The sequence below is a fragment of the Gopherus flavomarginatus genome, chromosome 1 (genome assembly GCF_025201925.1).
Source record: "Gopherus flavomarginatus isolate rGopFla2 chromosome 1, rGopFla2.mat.asm, whole genome shotgun sequence".
Classification (NCBI taxonomy): Eukaryota; Metazoa; Chordata; order Testudines; family Testudinidae; genus Gopherus; species Gopherus flavomarginatus.
The window spans coordinates 208562861-208587521 of NC_066617.1; the positions used below are offsets into that span (position 1 = coordinate 208562861).

Sequence of the window (24661 nt, forward strand, 5' to 3'; positions counted from 1 at the left end):
TGTGGCCACACTGCAGCGCTGTTGGGCGGCTTCAAGGGGGGTTCGGGGAACGCGAGAGCAAACCGGGGAAGGAGACCAGCTTCGCCGCGGTTTGCTCTCGCATTCCCCGAACCCCCCTGCAAACCGCAGGGAAGGAGACCTGCTTGCTCGGGGGTTCGGGGAACGCGAGAGCAAACCGGGGAAGAAGACCAGCTTCGCCGCGGTTTGCTCTCGCATTCCCCGAACCCCCCTGCAAACCGCAGGGAAGGAGACCTGCTTGCTCGGGGGTTCGGGGAACACGAGAGCAAACCGGGGAAGGAGACCAGCTTCGCCGCGGTTTGCTCTCACGTTCCCCGAACCCCCCTGCAAACCGCAGGGAAGGAGACCTGCTTGCACGGGGGTTCGGGGAACACGAGAGCAAACCGCAGGGAAGGAGACCTGCTTGCTCGGGGGTTCGGGGAACGCGAGAGCAAACCGCAGGGAAGGAGACCTGCTTGATTACCAGAGGCTTCCTCAGGTATGCTGGGATACCTGCTTATTCCACGGAGGTCAAGAAAAGCGCTGGTAAGTGTCTACACCTGATTACCAGCGCTGGATCACCAGCGCTGGATCCTCTACACCCGAGACAAAACGGGAGTACGGCCAGCGCTGCAAACAGGGAGTTGCAGCGCTGGTGATGCCCTGCAGATGTGTACACCTCCTAAGTTGCAGCGCTGTAACCCCCTCACCAGCGCTGCAACTTTGTGATGTAGACAAGCCCTTAGAGACATTCAACTGAAGGATTAATTTAAAACGAAAACACAACTAGTTTCCAATAGATCATATCACTCTCTAAATATGTTTTAAATTTAGATTTCAAATTTCCTCTATAAAGAGAATTTTTTTTTTTTTTTTTGCTTCCTTAAGAGTCTCTTCTGGATAGTTAGCTTCTCTTTTATTGAAAAAAAAAAAAAACAGTGGGAAAAAAAAACAGCTTGAAAAATAGCGTATTTGTTTTCTGATAACTTATTTCAGCTGTAATAATTTAGGGGATAGTTACTATGTTAAGTGCAAATTTTCCAGTGATAAATTTGATTTTCCAGTTGACAGCATTGCTTCAGTGCCAATTATCAGATCTCACTACAGCACTCCGCTAAGACTTCATTACTTTTACCAAATGCACTATAGAACAAATACCATTACATTCTGAATTATAATGAAAACTACTCATTATAAATAGCAAGGTACATCTTGTCATGCAGAATACTTTATGTTGTGTATTTTTTCTCCTTCTAGCCATAGGACAATAATCAATAACTGGTCACCCAATGATTAATGTAAATTAACAAAGTTTTACTGTAATTGTATGATAAGTAGTTTTGTATTCTCATAGTACCCTCTGAGAATGGCAGAGTGCTAGATTCATAAACTACATCTATCACTGTGATATCAGACACATGAAGCATTAGTTCATTCATCCCCACAATACCCTGTGATGCAGGCAAATATTTTCCCCATTTTAAAGATTAGGAAACTAAAATCAAGAAACTTTAAAAAAAAATAAAGTAATGTATACCTATATCCACTTTTAATGAACCTGATTATTAATTCATTACTCAGTAGGCTGCTACCCACAGAAAATAAAACCGAATATTTAACTACTTACTGAGTTTACAGCCATCTTAACTTTGTCAACAGTGCTGAGACAGCTCAAGTGTTGGAAAACTTCGGATAACCTGTAAATACAAAACAAAAACACATGCATTCATAGCATTACAATTAGAGCTGACTGAAAAAAGTTGTGATAGCAGTTTTCAGTTGGAAAAGGCCATTTCCAAACAGAATCAAAATGTTCTGCAGGAACGTATGATTTCAAAATTCGTAATGGGAAATTACAGAAATATGTATATATTATACAAGAATGTTTTGATCCTGTCAAAATAATAAAGGTTAAAACGAAATTTTTCAGAATATTCCATTTGTTGAAAAACAAAAACACAAACAAACAAAAATAATCAGAGATTAACTTTTTGTCCCACTTTGGCAATTTCAAAGTCTCAGTTTCCTGCAGGACAGAAATACCATTTTTCAACCATCTCTAGTTAAGCTGCAAATAAACAAGCACAGTGATGTTCTTAGTTATGACTGTCATTTCACTCTTAACTCATCCACTTCTATCTAGAAATGCATTGCATAAATTAAAATAAAGATAATTGGTTTCTCAACCCTCTAACATTAAATTTAACAGCATGAAAGAAACCTATCAGCATTACAGATTTAATACCTTATTTGAGAGCTAGAGCCTAACAGGAAAACTATGTAATAATATTGTTGAGGAGGGTAGGCAGTGACTACCCAACCAGTGTTTAGGCAGTAGGCAGTGATTAACCAACAAGAGACAAAACTAAAAAAGCCATCCTCTTCCCCTACACTATAAAATTAACACTGGTTCTAGGCTACATTATGGACTAAGAATAAAATTGCATGGAAATTGTCAATTTCAAGTTCAGTTAGACCACCGTGCACACCCGGAAAAGAAAAGAAGTCTGCTCTCTGTTAAGGGGCCAAACATTAAAAATGAACTCCTGTTGGGAGCACTGAAGGAGAGGAAGAAAGGAATGTTCCTATGCAAGTTTCAGATCAAAGTTCATCTTTACATTCAAGCGAAATGCAAACATGCTTTTATAAAACTTAACCCACTGACGCAGCCTTAACTATTGTACAGCAGCAAGTAATAGCCAGCTGCATAAGTGCCCCACAGCCCAAGAAGGTTAACTGAGTGCTACACTCACTCTCAAAACAAGAGTATTGATACTCCCAGGCCTTGTCTCGCCTCTAAGAAAGGTGCAATTTTTTGCCTCGGGGTACACAGCAGTCAAACACCCGCAGCAGGCCTGTGTTAGGCTCACAGGGCTATAAAATTGCACCGTAGATGTCCAGGCTCAGGCTGGAGCCCATGAATGGGGAGGGGAAGGAAGGGTGGGATAGCACAGAGCCCTGGCATAGGAGACTGTGGTATAGGAAGATTGGTAATGGGAAGAATATGACTAAATTGCAGCCAACTCTTCAGTGGATTGCAGTAATGGCATAAACAGCTAGAATATACCAACACTCCACAGCAATTTAGAACAGGAAAGCCACGAGGGTGGGGGTGGGAACAGAACCGGTCAACGCTACAGGAGAAATTTAGGTCAGCAGAATGCTATTAGTCTTATTTGGGCAGGACACTGGGGTTAACACCATTTACTCCTACTTACAGGAAAGGCAATGAATCCAGTGAACACAAGTCGTCATTACCTCCATTTTATGTCTCATCCATTCTTACTCAGATGTTCACAGCATATAATAGTGGAATGCAGTTCTGCCCCACCTCAGTGGTTGAGTAACACTTCGCAGAAGGGGTTTTTCTATTCTCTGGAAAAGGTGATATGAAAACAGAATGGTAATCAACACAACCTTAGAAATACCTGCTGCTTTGTTACTTCTTAAATAGAAGACTCAGGCCATGGCTACACTCACACTTTACAGTGCTGCAACTTTCGCGCTCAGGGGTGTGAAAAAACACACCCCTGAGCGCTGCAAGATACAGCGCTGTAAAGCGTCAGTGTAATCAGGGCGACAGCGCGGGGAGCGGGGCTCCCAGCACTGCACGCTACACCCGTAAGGGATGTGGTTTACGTGCAGCGCTGGGAGAGCTCTCTCCCAGCGCTGGCTCTCCGACTTCACTCACACTTCAAAGCGCTGCCGCGGCAGCGCTCCCGCAGCGCTGCCAGGGCAGCGCTTTGAAATTCCAAATGTAGCCATACCCTAAGGGCTTGGCTACACTCGAAACTTCAGAGCGTTGCCGTGGCAGCGCTTTGAAGTGCGAGTGTGGTCGCAGCACCAGCGCTGGGAGAGAACTCTGCCAGTGCTGCATGTACTGTTTACATTGGCGCTTTACAGCGCTGTGTCTTGCAGCGCTCAGGGAGGTGTATTTTTCACACCCGAGTGAGAAAGTTGCAGCCCTGTAAAGCGCCAGTGTAGCCAAGGCCTTAGGCTACGTCTACACTACAGATGCTACAATGGCACAGTTATAAAGCTACAGCTGTGCTGCTGTAGCGCCATAGCGTAAACAATTGCTATACAACAGAAGGGAGGTTTCCATTGCTGTAGTTAATCCACCCCCCCAAGTGGTGGTAGCTAAGCTAGATCGATAGAAGAATTCTCCCATCAACCCAATGGCGTTTAAATGGGGCTTAGTTTGGCCTAACATCATCTCCTGAGGGTGTGAATTTTTCATGCCCTTGAGCAACATAGCTAGGTCGACCTAAGTTTTCGGTATAGACCAGGATTAGGCCATGTTTGCACTAAAGTAGTATAGTTACGGCCAGGTAGCTATGCCACTGTAACCTGCTAGTATAAACATAAGACCACAGCAATGGAAGATGTTTTTTCATCACTGTAGGAACTCCATCTCCCTAAGTAATGCTTCTGTTGGCCTAGCTACCATTCTTCTGTCAGCTTAGCTGCACCTACAGCATGAATTAGGGCAGGATAGTGCTCAGGGGTGTGGATTTTTTAACATCACAAGTGCTGTAACTATGTCAACCCAAATTTGTAAGGTAGACCAGGCCAAATGCTGCCACTACAAAAAACACTAGACATTTTTACTCTCCACAGTATAAGATACTGCTAGGAATTTTTAAAGTAAGTTTCTCATACCCACTTTATCCTTTGTTATTTCACCAACTATTTCCTTCTGCGTTTGCAGAAAGAGATGAAGTTATAGTGCCTTGTCTGTCACTGCCTTTTGCTCCAGAATTAGCAATACAGTTTGCGTTACCATGCCCTCCCTTTCCTGGCTGATAATTGTTCTGTGTTAACAAATCACTAAATATAGGCCCTAGCGATATAGCATCTATTAATAAATATTTATACAAAAAGTATTAAAAATCACATCATATTTTGCTAGATTTTAAAGTAGGCCAGATTGTAAACTAATTAATGAGGTCTATTTAAAATACTACCCCACCTCATGTAAAATTGTACTGGATTGAAAATGTCCTAAGGGTAGTAAAAGGGAAGATCCTTTCATAGACTGAGAACTGGTTAAAAGACAGGGAACAAAGGGCAGAAATAAATGGTAAATTTTCAGAATGGAGAGGTGTAACTAGTGGTATTCCCCAAGGGTCAGTCCTAGGACCAATCCTATTCAACTTATTCATAAATGATCTGGAGAAAGGAGTAAACAGTGAGATGGCAAAGTTTGCAGATGATACTAAACTACTCAAGACAGTTAAGACCAAAGCAGACTGTGAAGAATTTCAAAAAGATCTCACAAAACTAAGTGATTGGGCAACAAAATGGCAAACGAAATTTAATGTGGATAAATGTAAAGCAATGCACATTAGAAAAAATAACCCCAACTATACATACAATATGATAGGAGCTAATTTAGCTACAACTAATCAGGAAAGAGATCTTGGAGTCATCATGGATAGTTCTCTGAAGACATCCACGCAGCATGCAGTGGCAGTCAAAAAAAGCAAACAGGATGTTAGGAATCATTAAAAACGGGATAGAGAATAAGATAGCGAATATCTTATTGCCCTTATATAAATCCATGGTACACCCACATCCTGAATACTGCATACAGATGTGGTCTCATCTCAAAACAGATATACTGGCATTAGAAAAGGTTCAGAGAAGGGAAACTAAAATGATTAGGGGTTTGAAACGGGTCCCATATGAGGAGAGATTAAAGAGGCTAGGACTTTTTAGCTTGGAAAAGAGGAGACTAACGGGGGGGGGGGGATATGATAGAGGTATATAAAATCATGAGTGCTGTGGAGAAAATGAATAAAGAAAAGTTATTTACTTGTTCCCGTAATATAAGAACTAGGGGCCATCAAATGAAATTAACGGGCAGCAGGTTTAAAACAAATAAAAAGAAGTTCTTCTTCACACAGTGTACAGTCAACTTGTGGAACTTCTTGCCTGAGGAGGTTGTGAAGGACTATAACAGGGTTTAAAAGAGAACTAGATAAATTCATGGAGGTTAAGTTCATTAATGGCTAATAGCCAGGGTGAGTAAGGAATGGTGTTCCTAGCCTCTGTTTGTCAGAGGATGGAGATGGATGGCAGGAGAGAGGTCACTTGATCATTACCTGTTAGATTCACTCCCTCTGGGGGACCTGGCATTGGCCACTGTCGGCAGACAGGATGCTGGGGTGGATGGACCTTTGGTCTGACCCAGTATAACCATTCTTATGTTCTTAATATGCTAGTTACTATTATGGAGAGACTATTAATCTCCTAGTAATTAAAGCTGCACTTGATTTCCATCCTATGTAAAAACAAACTCATGTTTTCTTTCCAGAGTGTAGTATCAACTTTCAAAGTACAATTTTCTTCTAACAGCAGGAAAGAAGCGGGGCAAATATTTTCAGATGAAAAGATGTTACAATGACTGAATTTTAATAAAGTTTAACTTTTGTATCTCTGCATGTTGATAACTGAGGTAAATACCCCAGTATTCACTTGGGAAATAACTTTCCATCATATCCTAATTCATAAGATGGGTGGGAGTTCCCCCGCCCTCCACCACCCAATGGCTTTGGGTAAAAATGCCAATACAACCTCCATGTAACTCACTGGGGCTGCTTATCATACTGCAGCTCTCTGTCTGAAGGAATTGGGAGTGTTTAAGTTATCCTTTGACTCCTTCTGAAGAATGATTGTGCACTTAGGGCCTGATCCAATAATCACTGAAGTTGACAGAAAGACTCTCACTGACTTTATGGAAGTTGGTCACCTCACCAGGTGCTCTCTTAGAACTCTTTTCCTCTGTCCTACACCCACGCTCAGGAACAGTGCCCTGGAATATCTGATGACCTCAAAATGCTGCATCATTAGCTGATAACTGGTTTAGAGGGAAGAGTGAAGCCTTTTGGGAGACCACCAGGAACACTTCCTGAAGCACTCCAGATTTATCTTCAAGAGCAGCCATCCAAGGTAAAATACTGGACATTCCTTAGCTTGGGTTGTTCAAAAAAGAGTTTTACTTGCATAATGGGCACATTTATAGTTTTCTACCTATTAAAATTTCCATTAAAGCTATAGAACAAATTAAAAATGATATTGTGATTATATGGTCAGTCCAAAATCTGTTTTGTTCAGCTTGAAAGATGTTTTGTCAGCTTGCAGGTCTGCCAGTGCATATTGTAAATAAAACCAGTAAGAGAATATTTCAAAGCATGAATCAGAAATGTTTGTGTAAATAAAAATTGCTATGACTGAATCAGAAACTTTCCAAAAGTGTTATGCAAAAGTAAAGGGCTTGGTTTGTTTCAGTGCCTAGACAGGAGATAGCTTATTAAAAAGGAGGAAAAAAGGTCTCATAACTGTTCCTTGCTATTAGAAACAGCTAGATCCCTTAATAGAGACTATTAAAATAGTCTCTATGAAAGTGTAAGTTGTTATTGGGTAGTTCCTTGGCTATGCAGAGAGCTGATCATGATACATAATTCAGAACTTTTTACTCAGATGACCTCACAACAGTCAGAAACAAAACTGTGGATCAAAATACTAAAAATGTTTGAATAACCAACATACTAGAAGTCACCAGAAAGAATTTTTTTTTTTTTTTAAATATTTTCACTGCAACCTCTCTAACCTCCTTCTCCCACAGTTTCTCCCCCAGGCACTTCCTCCAGAGTACAAGAATGTCACATACGTGCAATTGTGCTTGTTGTCATAGGATTGCCAGGCAGAGGATGCTGCAAACTTATTTTAGAGCAGTACATAAATTTTCCAAGACAAATTGGGCATTAGACATATTCCTATTATATTGTTAAATCTATTATATTGTATATGTTAAATCTGAGCCATCAACCTTCCCAACATCCCTTCAGTTACTGCTAGAACTTGCTGCTCCAGGTAGCTGGCAAAACACTGTGCAATAACAAAGGTGAAATTTTAGCCCTGAACACCCAGCATAGACACTGACAATATCCAGCCAATCACAGACCTGGAAAAAGTGAAGCTCAAGTCCTGTTGCATTTGCACTGTCACATACAGTTACTAATATGGCATTTTTAATGGTTCTAATGTTTAGCACATAAAATGCAGTGCCTCAATAATGTTCTTAAGAAATCGGGAAAAATTCTTCAAAAAGATTCTAGCCATCTGATTTTACCCTATGGGAAGCCTGAAGCTACTCAGTGTCAAAGCTAGCAATATCTTAATTTAGTTTTACAATAAGTTTTGCACCTCAAAAAATACATTAAACAAATCAGTCATTTTCTCCCAGTCTCCTCCATTTGAAATTGAGACAAATGTTTAAGGAAAGAGGACATCAAATTCCTGTTTGTTTGTTCTAATCAGTCACAACTGAAACGTATCTGTAGCTAAACTAAAAATAAACAAAAGACCCCTCATTGTTCAAATATAAAGCAGCTACTAAATTTAGGAGCAAACTAACAGTAATCAATGACCTAAAATACTTGAAATCACTGTGTGGTATTTGAGAGCTTATTGCACACTGTAAGAAAGACCTCTCAACATAATGTCCCCAAAAGTCCCACTAGTTAGGAGCCTTTACTCTATTACTAAAACAAGCAAATTGTCTCTAGAGGAAGAAATTGGGGGTCAGGAAATCCTGACTTTTAATCTCAGCTCTGCCAATGACTTTCTCATAGCTCAACAGTAAGTAATTTCTTTCTGTCTCCGGTTCCCCATCTGAAAAATGACAATAATGCTTATACACCACACACAGCATTCTGAATTACTTCATAGTTGTACAGAGCTTTGGAAACAAAAAGTGCTATTATTAATTACATTAGCTTCCTGAGACTCTGTAATTGGCTACAGCTACACTAGATTAGAGAGTTTAGAGCAGTGCAGCTGTAAGATCTCTAATGTAGCCGCTCTAAGCCAACATACTCCAGCCCCCACGAGTGGTGTAGCTATGTTTGTGCGAGATGCTCTCTCGCCAGTATATAGTGCTGTCGACACCAGCCAGGGGCGGCTCCAGATGTTTCGCCGCCCCAAGCATGGCAGCATGCAGAGGGGGGCGCTCTGCCGGTCACCGGTCCTGCGGCTCCGGTGGACCTCCCGCAGGCGTGCCTGCGGAGGGTCCGCTGGTCCTGCGGCTCCATCAAAGCTGCGGGACCAGTGGAGCCTCCGCAGGCACACCTGCGGGAGGTCCACCGGAGCCCTGCCTGCTGCCCTCCCGGTGACTAGCAGAGCGCCCCCTGCGGCATGCCGCCCCAAGCATGCGCTTGGCGTGCTGGGGCCTCGAGCCGCCCCTGACACCAGTGCTTGGGTCGATGTGACTTACATTGCTCAGGAAGGTGGCTTTTTCAAACCACTGGGAGACGTAAATTATACCTACGTAAGTGGTAGCGTAGATATAAGCTAAAAGGAAAGACACTGTTAGCTTTCACAGCAACACAACACGTCTAGAAACCAGCACTGTGCTAGTACTTTCAGAAACCTAATTTAAGCAAACTCACTCACCTTAGTCTAGATATTTACAGCCTCCTGACGACAGTATATGTCCTCCACCTTTGTACTCACTATACATTTTAGCAATCTTGTGTCCTGAAACTTGAATCTTAGTTGTTTGCCCAGTTTCTGAGATAAGAATCAGCAGTAAATAAATCAGACTAGTTATTCATAGGTCTAGCTACATAAGAACAAACACTTTAATGATGAAGTATAAAAGACAAGGAAGGAAGTATAAAATAAAAACAAGTAAACAAACTAAACTGTAAACTATGCGAAATCATGGTGCTGATTTATAGTGATGGCTAAACAAAACACACAACATTACAGGTAGAAAAACTCCCAAGTTACAAAAGAATGGTTACTTTGGCTACACAAGAGATCATACAGTGGCACTGCTGCATTGGTACAGCTGTGCCACTGTAAGGTCTCTAGCGTAGACATAGCCTTTCTATACAAATGAGAGAGAGCTCTTCTGTCAGCATAATTAAACCACCCCTAATGAGCGGCGGTAGCTACATCAGCTGGAGAAACTCTCCTGCCGACATAGCACTGTGCACACTGCCACTTCTGCCGGTGTCATTTATGTTGCTCAGGGGGGTGGAATATTCACACCCTTGGGCAATATAAGTTTTACTTACATAACTAGAGTGTAGACATGGCCTTAGAAAGGTACATTGCAGTATAATAAAACCTCCACACTATTATTTGTCGTACAGTAACTCCAATAGACCCATCTGAGATCCTGACCCCGTTGTGCTAGACACTACATACACAAAAAAGAGAGTCCCTCCCCCAAAAAGTTTAAATTTAAATAGACAAGACAGACAAAGCATGGGAGAAAGAATATAATTCTTATTTTGCAGATGGAGAACTGGGGCATAGAAAGATTAAGAGGCCTGCCCAAATTCACACAGTAAGCAATAGTACAATTCCATTGCAAAGCTTTGTCTTTAAAATGACATACTATACTTTATAGCCATTCTGTTCTGGGTACCACAAATTCTTCCCCACTTTTTATCAGTGGCTGCTAGACAACTCTCTGACACCACATTCTACAGGCCATTACCCTTTGACCCCTGAGGATTACCAAAAGAAACTACATCATCTGCTCAAGAAACTTCCTAAAGAAGCACAGAAACAAATCTACACTGACACACCCCTAGAGCCCTGACCAGGGGTATTTTACCTGCTACCCCAAATCCATAAACCTGGGAATCCTGTACACTCCACCATCTCAGGCACTGGGACCCGGACAGCAGGATTATCTGGCTATGTAGATTCTCTCCTCAGGCCTTATGTTACCAGCACTCCCAGCTATCTTCGAGACACCACTGACTTCCTGAGTAGGGTGACCAGACAGCAAGTGTGAAAAATTGGGATGGGGGTGTGGAGGGGAGTAATAGGAGCCTATATAAGAAAAAGCCCCATATCAGGACTGTCCCTAAAAAAAAAACACAGGACATCTGGTCACCCTATTCCTGAGGAAACTACAATCCTTTGGTGATCTTCCAGAAAACACCACCCTATACAGGAAACCTACTGATCCCTATACTTACCTATATGCCTCCAGCTTTCATCCAGACCACATCACACGATGCATTGTCTACAGTCAAGCTCTAAGATACAATCACATTTGCTTGATATCTCAGACAGAGAAACACTTACAGAATTTCTATCAAGCATTCTTAAAACTGCAATACCCACCTAGTGAAGTGAAGAAACAGACTGACAAAGCCAGAAGAGTACCCAGAAGTCACCTACTACAAGACAGGCCCAACAAAGAAAGTAACAGAACACCACTAGCCATCACCTATGGCCCCCAACTAAAACCTCTCCAGTGCATCATCAAGGATCTACAACCTAATCTGAAGGACGATCCCTCACTCTCACAGACCTTGGGAGACAGGTCAGTCCTTGCCTACAGACAGCCTCCAAACCTGAAGCAAATACTCACCAGCAACTACGCATCACACAACAAAAACAACAGCCAAACCCTGCTACAAACCGTGGTGCCAACTCTGTCCACATATCTATTCAAGCAGCAAAGAATCCTGTGGCACCTTATAGACTAAACAGACGTTTTGGAGCATGAGCTTTCGCGGGTGAATACCCACTTCGTCAGATGCACATGCCGCCGGGGCCACATGCATCTGACGAAGTAGGTATTCACCCACGAAAGCTCATGCTCCAAAACATCTGTTTAGTCTATAAGGTGCCACAGGATTCTTTGCTGCTTTTACAGATGCAGACTAACACGGCTACCCCCCTCTGATACTTGATATCTATTCAAGTGACACCATCATAAGACCTAACCACATCAGCCACACTATCCAGGGCTCATTCACCTGCACATCTACCAATGTGATATGCGCCATTATGTGCCAGCAATGCCCCTCTGCCATGTACATTGGCCAGACCAGACAGTCTCTATGCAAAAGAATAAATGGACACAAATCTGACATCAGGAATCATAACGTTCAAAAACCAGCAGGTGAACACTTTAATCTCTCTGGTCACTCAATAACAGACCTAAAAGTGGCAATTCTTCAACAACAACAACAAAAACTTCAAAAACAGACTCCAACATGAAGCTGCAGAATTGGAATTAATTTGCAAACTGGATACCATCAGATTAGGCCTGAATAAAGACTGGGAGTGGTTGGGTCATTACAAAACCTAAACTTAATTTCCCCAATACTAATTTCTCCCTACTGTTACTCACACCTTCTTGTCACCTGTCTGTAATAAGCCACTCTCTTATCACTTGAAAAGTTGTTTTTCCTCCTTTGGTATCCTGCTGTTAATTTATTTATCTCATTAGACTGACCTCACACTTGGTAAAGCAACCTCCATTCTTTCATGTATTTATACCTGCTCCTGTATTTTTCACTTCATGCATCTGATGAAGTGGTTCTAGTCCACGAATGCTTATGCCCAAATAAATTTGTTAGCCTTCAAGGTGCCACAAGGACTCCTCGTTGTTTTTGCTGATACAGTCTAACACGGCTACCTGTCATCATTCAGTTGTGACCCCCTATAAGTCGAAATATACTTGTCTCTTTTTGGTCTACTGCTGAAAAACCCTGAGGTGAATCCAGGCCCTACTGAGGTCAATGAAAGTTCTGCTATTGACTTCAAAGGGGTCAAAAATTTCACCTCTAGAATCCATTTTTAAATTGGGCTGGGCAGGGGAGGAGAGAAGAGATAGTTTGCAGGTGGGAAAAGTTACTTTATATGAATTTAGTTGAAAATGCAGGAAATGTGTCCCCAGAAATGAGGTCTTTTGTAAGAATATAGCAGTATAAACATATTTTTATATTGAATGATAAGAGTACAGGACTAGTAAAGAATTCTGAGCTAGTCTCACCTCTGACAGCCATTCAGCGTGACCTTGGACAAATTGCTCAATCTCTCAGTGCCTCAGTTCCCCTCCCCCACAACTGTGAAAGGTAGATAATATTTACTCAGGAGTTATTAGGAGCTCCAATTTAGTGTTTGCAGAGCACTCACGGCCTTTTTTTCCAGGGATACCAAAGTACTCTATTATTCCATCCACAGTATTTGCTTTCCCATTCCTCTTACCTACTGTGGGACAGAGGATGGAAAAATGTATTTATCCAGGGTTGTGTATTGTGCTCACCAACCACCGTGGTACCCAAGAGATGTGTGTGGTGGGCAAGGGAATACAGTGATGGGTGGCTAAGCAATTTAGGGCCTAATGCTTCAATCCTTACTCATTTGAGTCACACTTGCTAGTAGCCCCACTGAAACCAATGAGCTACTCACACGTGTAAAGACTATTTGCACAATTTCATAAATTAGATGTTCCTCTGAAATGATTACAATATAAGGAAGTGGTTTTTTGCTTTTAAGACACCATATCTACCAATGACACTACTATTACATATAGTGATTAGGATGCACGTTACTGTTTTGCACATCATGCTTTCCATCCAAGGACCTCAAAGTGGTTTGCCAAGTAAAGCCTCACCACACCCTCATAAGGAAAATATCCCTTATCCCCATTTTATGGATGTGGAAACTGAGGCGTGGAGCAGCTACATGAATCGCCCAATAGCAGGTAGCAAGTTTGTTGCGAAATTCAGGAGATCCTAGCACCCAGTTCTATGTTCATATAAGATCTGTATTCCCCAAGAATATTCAGCCTAAAGCTGCCAAATTTCAAACAGCTAAAAGAAGGCAGGTAACAACTCTCTCATTTCCTTTGTGATCCTAGAAACAAAAACCATCCCATCCTCGTCTAATTACACCTCTTTTTGAGCCACCTGCCTAGCATGAAGGATGGGTTATTTATGAAGCACCAGCTGCCATATAAGGGGGTCTAGAAGGGGCATCAAAAGATCCCTTTGGAAAAGCAACATTTGCTGCTCCACATAAACTCCTGACTGGCCACCCAACACCCTGCATATGGCCAGGGTTATTTTTCAGCGATCTCTAACCACCCGCTAACTACAGTCCGCGCTGATTTCCTCCCCGCCACCACAGCCCAGGGACGAACCTGCTCCAGCCACGACCGCCCGGAGCCAGCATGCAACCCCAAGGCCGGGATCTCGCCATTGGCAAAAGCCGCCGGGGCCACCCGAGGCGCTGCCTTCGAGCCAGCCAATAAGTTGAAAGCGAGTTTCCCAAGAGAGCTGCCAAATCCCTGCCCAGGACACACACTACCCGCGGCTGGCTGGGGGGGGGGGGTCAAGGAGCCCCCGCCACACGCCCACCCCGATCCACTCACCGCCTCCCCCGGTGCTCTGAGCCGCGGTGGGGCGGGATCCGCCGCGCAGGCTGTGGAGCTCGCCGCGCTGCTGCTCCCCTTGTCCTGCCCCGAACCGGGAAAGTCACGGAGCGGCGGCCGCGGGCGGGGAGGAGCGGCTGGCAAAGGGGCAGGTGCGGCGCGGTGCGGAGTCACTCCGCCCCCCAGGCGCGGGCGCGAGTCCAGGCTCGGGTGACGCACCGCGCTCGGGGTGGGGGCCGCAGACAGGGAGTCCAGGGGCTGCGGGCGACGGGCACCAGTCCGCTCAGCCCCGGGGCGTAGAAACCAGCCCGCTGCCCCAGCCAGATCTCCCGCCCAGGGCGCCCGGGCTGCTGCCGGGGGGTTGTAATGCGTCCCCGCTGCTCCGGGGTGGGGAGGGTCTCGCTGCGAGGCGCCCTGACGGCTGAAGCTAAATGCGCATTTTGGTGCGATTAAAGAACCCCAGAGAGCCACCGGCTGGCTGTGCGGCTCCCTTCTCGCCTTCCCTGGGCTGCGCAGGTGTTTGTGGTTCAGCCTCTGGAGCAGCCCAGCTCTGGTCACAGCCGCACTGCACCGGCGAGTTACATCCCGGCGCCAGGGGTAACCCTCGGCCGGCGAGTGGGAGCTCGGGGTTTCCTGTCTGAGAAGGCAGGCGAGGGCTCACTTGGAGGAGCGGCTGGGAGCAGCTTCACCAGGAACCCTGCCGGGTGCAGCAGGTGGTCCTGTGACTTAGGTCCTCTCCTAGCGAGCAATCACCTGTAGCTACTTCTTCCTCCCTCTGGCGATTTGTAAAAGCGCGCTCATCCCAGGAAAGACCTGACACCTCACCTTCTCCGCCCTTTGTTTTTAAGGGATATGAAGGAAGATTGCTCCTTTTTTAGCTGTCTTCCTTCTAAAGTTCAGTAGTTTACCTGCCCCAGGAAATGTATTTGTCTCTAGTTCCTCTATACATTATTCTGTAATTTGTATTAGCATATGTTAAGTGCATTCAACATGCTATTTGCCACCTCCCGCAGCTCCGGGGCCTTAGTTTGACTTCCCCGCCCTTCCAGGAATTTCGCAAATAGGTCATTGGGTTAGCGACTGGGAAAACGTGTGCTAAACCCTTTTGAATCAGAGTGCAAAATGGCCTGTTAGACCTGGGTGCTATCGGTCTTGAAAACTATGACTTAAATCAACTTCCAGAAATAAGTTACGTTACTAACAAGACACTTTACATTATATTACTAATAAGACACAAGTGCTTCGCTTTTTATATGTGAGATGTATGAATTGTTCTTTTAAGTCTGGACATCCTCTCCTTGCTGTTAAGTCAATAAGCAACACCTTATCTAGTGAGAGAGAGGAATTTCGCAGACCTCCAAGTTGAAAAGCCTGATTTCTCCTCCTGTTATTTACAGCACATAGAAGCGAGCACATTGTCACACAAAAGAAAATTAACACAGGGACATTTCCCACTTTCCTTGAAATGGCTGGCTGTTTTGGGTGCACAAAGAATGCAAGATGGATCCTAAAATTAGGACTGGCAGCACCTGTTTATTTAAAGGGGCACATTTATTTTGCCCCAATAGTATAAAAACATATCTGAATGTGACAAGAGTGTAGGTGTGTCTTGAAATCTTAGGTTCAGAATCATCTTTTTACCCATATAGATCCCAAATAGAGACCATATGAATCCACACAGGTGTTTGCCAATGTGGATCCAGTTAGAGGATTTGGGCCTTAAATTTCACCTTAAAGAATATATATGATCAGTCTATACCTACAGCCAAAATGTCTTTCCCTCCCCCTTTCTGATTCCTCTAGAATCCTAGTTCTGTGACATGTTCCCTTTCCCCCAACACTATGGCTCTGCACAGGCAGCCTATGGATTTGGAGTGGGATGGCTGCTCTTGATGACATTTTGCATATTGCCATTATCTTCTTGTTCCTTTTCTTCTCCCAAAGAAACTGCACAGCAAAATGACACATATTAGAAGTGACCAGTAAAATGGGCTTTTTTCCATTTTAGTTTCTTTATGATGTATAAAGAAGGCCTGATAGTTTGTATTTTAAAAAAAATTGGTTTTTTTTTTATGCTTAGAAATTCAATTCTTGTTTACCCTGCTTTTCTTCAAAATTTTACATTGTCATTGTGTCCGGTTATAAGTTTAATCACATTATTTAAAAAAAAAGAGAAATTTGGAAATCACCAGGTGTATTCTAATAATTGCCCCAAAGAAAAATTTGGAAATGGGTAGGTGTATTCTAATAACTGTACCTAAGAGTATTTCTTTTGAACATAGAAAGAAGGGTTAGTTCTCAGTCTAGGCTTGCCCAGACAATTTACTTGACAACTACAGATTGTTGTAGTTGGTGGTGTAAACCCTTATGTTTATATCTGTGTATGTGTGTAAATATGTATTGTGCATCTGTACAGGGGTTTCCATCGTAGTACAACCACCTTAGGGGGCAGAACAAACAGGTGAAGGGGCAGCATAAAAGCAAGAATGCCCTATGTTGTCTGACTTGTCCAGGAACAACATATTTTTGACCGAACAGCTTTAAACATTTTAACTGGTGTCCATGTTGCTTTATGAATGAACAAGTAATGAACCAGATCCTCCGCTGGAGTGAAATTAGTAGAGCTCCATTGATTTACATCACTTGAGGATCTGGGCCAGTAAGTGCATGTCAGATGTGGACATATGCTCTCAGAGTTTTTCAAGAAGAATGTAACATTCCTAGTAACAATCAATTTGTCAGATATCTAGAATAGAGGGAATGTATCCAATCGAAGAATATGTTGCTATCCCTTTTGACCCAAACAGCTGGTCACAGTTCAGGGCCCTGAGGGCTGTTCCAGGTGGGATGAGAAATTGAGGCTGAAGGCTGGTACCTCTGATGGAATCTTGTTTATTTACAAGAAATGTACAAAATCCTGTTTTCCCAAATGCAAGAAGAACCAAAAAGAAGAAACCAGTTCCTTTGTTTGCTGTCCAAGGCAGCCTTTCCAGCCAACACTATATACCCAAAAAGCTTTTTATCTTCGCTTTATCTCACAGTTCCATTTCTGTGCTTCCAGGCCATGTCCGGTTGGCATTCTCTCTCTGTGTGTGCTCTGTTTGTCTCTCCTTGTGCCCTCACAACAGACCAAACCCCTTGGGTCACATGACGTGTTTTGGAATGCTACTGCTAGCTGTTTCCACCACCTGATTACAATGGTTTCTTCACATTTATCCTGAGTGGAAAGTGGTGACCATACATGACCCATAGCAACAGTAACTATCCCAGATTTTCCCTCTCATTTATATGGGTGAAATCTAAATTATCAGCATCCCATTTAGTCTCCATTATTTACAAATATACAGGCCAATATTTTCAAACATGTATACCAAATATTAGGTCTTAAATTCATATTTAGGCATACAAACAAGTGGACTGATTTTTCAGAGGTGCCAGTATAGGCCATCATCTTACTATGTCTTTACACTCTTCTGTTTCATGCCTTTTTTGTGACATACTCATAGCATGCCCCTTACATTCATTTTGCATGTCCATTGATCATCAAAGCAATACAGGTTACATTATCTTAATACCTACTTCATTTGCTAATCAACTTGTAACTTACTCCACTCTTTACCTCATTGCTGAATTTTGCACACATGTTTAACAGTCTAGGTTAAGACTCAGGGCTTGGCTACACTGGAGAGTTGCAGCGCTGGTGATGGGGTTACAGCGCTACAACTTACTCTGTGTCCACACTTGCAAAGCACAGCCAGCGCTGCAACTCCTTGGCTGCAGCGCTAGCTGTACACCTGGTCTGCTTGGGGTATAACGATTCCAGCACTGGTGATGCAGCGCTGCTCATCAAGTGTGGCCAGCAAAAGCGCTTTTATTGGCCTCCAGGGTATTAGGAGGTATCCCAGCATATCTTTTCAGCCACTTTGCTCATCGTTTCGCACTCCACTGCCCTGGGCTCAGGTGACCCACCCTTTAAATGCCCCAGGAATTTTAAAAATCCCCTTCCTGTTTGCTCAGCCAGGTGTGGAGTGCAATCAATCAATCAATCAATCAGTGACCATGCCTCCATGCCCCAAACGAGCCCCAGCATGGAACACTTGCGAGCTGCAGGACCTCATCAGTGTTTGGGGGGAGGAAGCTGTGCAATCACAGCTGCGCTCCAGCCGTAGAAATTATGATACCTATGGGCAGATATCAAAGTCCTTGCTGCTAAGGGGCCATGAACGGGACGCATTGCAGTGCAGGGTTAAAGTAAAGGAGCTGCGGAGTGCCTATTGCAAAGCCCGTGAGGGAAACCGCCGCTCAGGTGCTGCCCCCACGACCTGCCGTTTTTACAAGGAGCTGGATGCCATACTTGGAGGTGACCCCACTGCCAATCCGAGGAGCATGATGGACAGTTCAGAGCAGGGAGAGGAGGAAGAGGATGTAGAGGAAGCCGACAGTGAGGCTACTGAGATGGTAGGAGACACCCCGGAGTCCCAGGAGGCATGCAGCCAGGAGCTCTTCTCAAGCCAGGAGGAAGCTAGCCAGTCGCAGCAGCTGGAACTTGTTGGTGAAGAGAAGCAGAGGATTTTATTTTTAGGATGGAACTGTTTTGGGAAAGGAGGGTCGGGGTTATGGCTGCCTGCATGCATGCCTAGATGTGGAATAGCCCATTGATGTGGTCTATCACGTCGCGGTAATCGGCCTCTGTAATCTCTTCAAAAGTTTCAGCCAGAGCGTGGGCAATGCGCTTGCGCAAGTTTATAGGGAGAGCCACTGTGGTCCTTGTCCCAGTCAGGCTAACGCGTCCATGCCACTGTGCCATGAGGGGTGGGGGGGATCATTGCTGCAAACAGGCATGCTGCATAGGGACCAGAGCGGAATCCACATTGCTGTAGAAGACCCTCCCTCTCTTCCCAGGTAACCCGCAGCAGCAAGATATCTGGCAGGATAAAATCCTGTGGAAAATGTAGGGATAGTGTTCAGTGCAGGTTCCCCCCAGCTGCTCTCTGCTTTCCCCAAGGCACAGAAACCCCAGTGAGCCCTGACTCAAGCAGCTCCCCTTCCCAGGTGAGCCGTGGCAGCAACATGGCTCCCAGGAGTAACTGCTGTGGCAAATGTGGGGGTGGTGTTCAGTGCACTTTCCCCCTAGCTGCTCTCTGCTTTCCCCAATGCACAGAAACACCAGTGAGCCCTGACTCAAGCAGCTCCCCTTCCCAAGTGAGCCGTGGCAGCAACATGGCTTCATTAATCACTCATTCCCCATTACTCACCATGTCTTCGCTGCTGTGGCCTCTCTGTGCTGTTTGCTATGTATAAATGATGCTACACATAGTCTACAAACTCCTTCACTGTGATTATAAACAATGCAGCCTCTGTAATAAATGTTTCTATTTCTGTTTTTTTTAAGTGTCCTTGAATCCTCCGGCCCTATCACAGCCTGCTGAAAGACTACAAAACTTGAGGAGGAAACCAAGAAAAAGCAAAGAAGATTTGGTGAAAGCAGTTATGAATCAGTATGCCAGAGAGAATAAGAGGCTGCAGGACTGGAGAGAGAAAATGCATGAGTGGAGGGAAACACAAAGCAGGAGAAAGGAATTGGCTACCAAGAAAAGCACAAAGCAGCTGATAAGCCTCCTGGTGCACCAAATAGACTGTATGCAGTCACTCGTAGCCATGCAGGCAGATCACTACCGTGCTAACCCCCCCCCATGCCAAAGCTCTCTCCCTTGTGCCCCACTGTTTGCTCAAAACCCCCTTCTCCAGCATCCTGGTTCTTTCCACCACCAGCTGCCCCCAACACCTGTACGTTCACCTACCAGCTCTGAGAACTACGACCCTTACCCTATGCACTCAACCCCCATCACCATGCAGCATGTTAATCCTGAAGTGTAGCAGGCATTGCACAGCACTCGAGGCAGGACATATTCAAACCTCTGACTGTACAGTTCAGCACCCTACCCCCCTGCCCTTTTATGTACAATATTTTGAATACATGATTTCTTGACTTTTAAAACAGTTTTTATTATTGCAGAAAGTGAAACATACTGTACCCCAAGGGAAAAACAGGCACTGCAAATCATTGTAACCACTGCACTTCACTCCCGTGCAAGGCACCAAACATTACTGTTGGCTTTCAGCCTCAAATTGCTCCCTTAAGGCATCCCTAATCCTTGTAGCCCTGTCCTGGGCCTCTCTAGTAGCCCTGCTCTCTGGCTGTGCAAATTCAGCCTCCAGGTGTTGAACCTCGGAGGTCCATTCCTAACTGACTGTTTCACCCTTCCCTTCACAAATATTATGGAGGGTACAGCACGCAGATATAACTGCAGGGATGCTGCTTTCCCCCAAGTCTAGCTTCCCATAAAGACACCTCCAGCGCCCTTTTAAACGGCCAAAAGTACACTCCACAGTCATTCTGCACCGGCTCAGCCTGTAGTTGAACCGGTCCTTGCTCCTGTCAAGCTTCCCTGTATACGGTTTCATGAGCCATGGCATTAAGGGGTAAGCGGGGTCTCCAAGGATCACAATGGGCATTTCGACGTCTCCTACTGTGATCTTACGGTCTGGGGAAAAAAGTCCCGGCCTGCATCTTCCTGAACAGGCCACTGTTCCGAAAGTTGCGTGCATCATGCACCTTTCCAGGCCATCCTGTGTAAATGTCAATGAAACACCCACGATGATCCACAAGCACTTGGAGAACCACAGAGAAATACCTTTTCCGATTAATGTACTCGGATGCCAGGTGGGGTGGTGCCAGAATAGGAATATGCGTCCCATCTATCGCCCCTCCACAGTTAGGGAAACCCATTTGTGCAAAGCCATCCACAATGTCCTGCACGTTCCCCAGAGTCATGGTTCTTCTAAGCAGGATGCGATTAATGGCCCTGCAAACTTGCATCAACACTATTCCAACGGTCGACTTTCCCACTCCAAACTGGTTCGCAACCGATCGGTAGCTGTCTGGAGTTGCCATCTTCCAGATTGCAATAGCCACCCGCTTCTCCACTGACAGGGAAGCTCTCAATCTCGTGTCCTTGCACCGCAGGGTGGGGGCAAGTTCAGCACACAGTCCCATGAAAGTGGCTTTTCTCATCCGAAAGTTCTGCAGCCACTGCTCATCATCCCAGACTTGCAGGACGATGTGATCCCACCACTCAGTGCTTGTTTCCCGAGCCTAAAGGCGGCGTTCCACGGTGCTGAGCATGTCCATTACTGCCACAAGCAATTTATTGTCACGCGCGTCAGGCGAATTGATATCATCGTCGGACTCCTCACTGTCACTTTGGAGCTGAAGGAATAGCTCAACTGCCAAACGTGTTGTGCTGGTGACATTCATCAGCAAAGTCCTCAGCAGCTTGGGCTCCATTTCTAACAGAAATCGCGCTGCAGACTCACAATGGTGCCAAACTGCTGGGATGTGTAGCGATGCACCACGGGGCGTTGGGACAGGAAGCGGAATGACCCGCACCCTTCCGTCCCCTTCCCACAATCCACAGCGCCAAAATGGGATGAGGTGCTCTGTGGGATAACTGCCCACAATGCACCACTCCCAACAGCACTGCAAATGCTGCAAATGTGGCCAAACTGCAGCGCTGGTAGCTGTCAGTGTGGCCACACTGCAGCGCTTTCCCTACACAGCTGTACGAAGACAGCTGTAACTCCCAGAGCTGTACAACTGTAAGTGTAGCCATACCCTCAAGAGAGCCTGAAGTAAAGACTTCTCAATAGTAGGCCCTAGGCTCCCAAGTACCGCTTCAAAGAAAATCAGGAAGAATCTAACCTTGCCATTTTCAGGTCATGCCACAAGACCCACCTTTTTGCCATAGCTTTTCCCTAAGTGCTCGAATAGAACTAAACCAAAGGGCATTCTCAAAAGTAAAGCCCACAGCTATACAAAAGAGTAGGATGGAGAACTTAGAGGCTTTCAATTTTCAGAGGCAAAGAATATCACAGGGGGTGAGAGTGAAACTCCTCTCACCCTGCCCTGGAGAAAAAATTCTGTCAGGAGTCGTCATAAGCAACCTTTCCTTTTCTCTATGTACATACCATTAAGACTGCCTCGGTGAGCAGCTTATCTATTATCTAAAACTAGAAAAACGAGACTGAAAAAATTTCAAACAATGTCCTTGGTTTACACCATTGAAACTCAGTGTACATTCAGTGTTCATTGTTGTAACTGAGAACAGAACAAAGCCTGCAACCTTAATCAAAATCCTGGTGTTTATTGTAAAGAAAAACAAACATTGAACAACTTGTATGTATCATATACATTTATAAATACTTGGGGCCATTTTCACTGATATGCTCTGGCTTCTCTGTGCTACTCCAGTAAGGCAAAGCAGCCATAAATCCAGCGTAATTGAACAATTATGGCTACTTTTGTGTCAGAGTGGCTTGATACAACTGGAATGCGCCAGTAAATCTGACCTCCGATGCAGAGTCAGTGCACATTTGAATGTTATTTGAAAAGTGAATTTTTAAAATGTGTTTTAAATAAAAGAAAGCAATTGGAATTTAAATTGAATTAATCTCAAAACAGCAATATTGTCAGTTCTAATTAATTACTGTGGGAGCAAATTCACTGGCATCAGTGATACATACTCAGACAAATATTCTGAAAAGATAAATAAAAGTAAACCCAATAAAATGAAAACTACCAGCTCCTGAATAAGGATAATTTCTGACAAGTGAAAACTAGGAGTGAAGTTCTGGCCCAGCATAGTCAGTAGCAACACTCTTACTGATTTCAATGGAATCAAACTATCATTCTAGATGCTTGAAGCTTGTGTAGGTAGATATTTAGAACTTGTAAAAAGATCATATGCCAATCCAGAAATAATGGAATCTTGGAATTCCATTGATGATTTCTCTACTGAAGAAAGATCTGTGGACCAATTGCCCTTCTGGATCACTTTTTCATCAAGTGTTGTCCAAAGTATGCTCAGTGACAGACTTTTTAATTGCTGTATTATTTTACTGAGCATCTGCATGTGATAAGCAGAGATGATTTATGGCAGAAAAGCATGGTCTTCTGCTAAAACATGACAGGAAGCAGTGTTTTTTCCCCTCAGTTCTGTTAAAGACTTGCTGCATGATTTGGAACAACTCTCTTCTCTGTGCATCAGTCTCCCACTTATAAATGGGGGTTAATAATACCTGCCTACAGAGTTATTGTGATACTTAATTTATAGAATCATAGATTATTATGCTAGCAGGGACCACCAGATCCATATTCTGACCTCGTGTATATCACAGGTCACCAACACACCCAGCACCTACACACAACCCAACAACCGAAATTAGTCCAAAATATTACCACCCTCGGAGACAAAGTATTCATTTTAATATTTGTAAAGAGTTCAGAGATTCTTAAATGGAATATGCTACTGAAGTGCAAAGTAGTTTTGTGTTTTAGTATATACAGTTATCATTCAAGCTTTTATGTCCCTTGTCTACTTCAGTTACAACAGTTGATTTATCAAGAATCAGACACTGTTTTAATTCCATGATAAACTATGTAGCTTAAGTTAGAAAACTGTAAATCATTAATGACTTGTTGCAGCCAAAATAGTGACATCACCATAAGGTAAATCCAGACAAATGATAAGGAAGTCATATATGAGTATCAAACAATTACAGCTTTGCACAAAAGAGTACAAAACTAAACAAGCCAAAGTTAACGTAGCAACAATGTATTGAATTAAATTCAATTTTGAGGTAAGTGGAGTTAACATATTTAAAGCATGAGATCAAGTTCCTGGTACTGCAAAAAGAATTTTAAGAGAGGACTCTTGAAATTCCTTAACATGCTTTAGTGAAATTGCACACTGCCTTAAATGCAATGATATATCAATGATATACCTGAGATACATCGATGATATTTTCATTCTTGTGACAGATGGCCTAAACTTCCTCATAAATTTCCACCACAGCTTCTTAATAACCACTGCCCATCCATCAAACTCCCCCCGGAATACTCCCACACCAGCATCAATTTCCTGGAAACCATGATCAGCTTCATCAATGGAACCCTACAGACAACTGTATACAAGAAACCAAGGAATCACCACACCTACCTTCACAGATCCAGTAACACACCAAGACATTTATCTACAACCAGGCAGTCAGATACTACAGACAATGCACTGAGGAGGAAGTCTGGGGTACGCACCTTAACACACTTAAGACCTCCTTCACCAAACAAGGCCAGTCTGACAGAGAAGTAGATTGCATCATGGCATGGGCCACCCAAATACCCCAAGAGAACATTCTTCAATTCAGGAAAAAAATCCCTCTGACTGCACTCCCCTAGTTGTCATCTACCATCTAACACTGGAACACATATGAGATATTAAACAATTATAACCCATACTCGATGGGGAGCACATCCTGAAAGAAATCTTTCCTGAACTCCCTCTTCTGGCCTTCACATAGCAAACTTCACCAAGCTCATAATCAAAAGCAAGCTCCCCACAGATCAGA

The 24661-nt window shown here is 44.0% G+C and overlaps 1 protein-coding gene across 5 annotated transcripts in view; it reads right to left on the reverse strand.

Annotated features, from left to right (window-relative positions):
* The window catches only part of TMPRSS2 (transmembrane serine protease 2), a 50908-nt gene that overhangs the window by 25901 nt on the left and 346 nt on the right, over positions 1 to 24661 (reverse strand). Inside the window, exons 1-3 of one of the 5 annotated variants that reach the window (XM_050933358.1) lie at positions 15023 to 15040; positions 3256 to 3372; positions 1625 to 1694 (exon numbers count right to left, since the gene is read on the reverse strand). In XM_050933358.1, coding sequence (XP_050789315.1) covers positions 1625 to 1639 — 15 coding nt within the window. In that variant the 5' untranslated portion in view covers positions 1640 to 1694; positions 3256 to 3372; positions 15023 to 15040. Of the gene's footprint in view, positions 1 to 1624; positions 1695 to 3215; positions 3373 to 13966; positions 14070 to 14197; positions 14273 to 15022; positions 15041 to 24661 lie in introns of those variants that run through there. The other 4 variants (XM_050933334.1, XM_050933367.1, XM_050933344.1 and 1 more) reach the window with 4 other exon arrangements.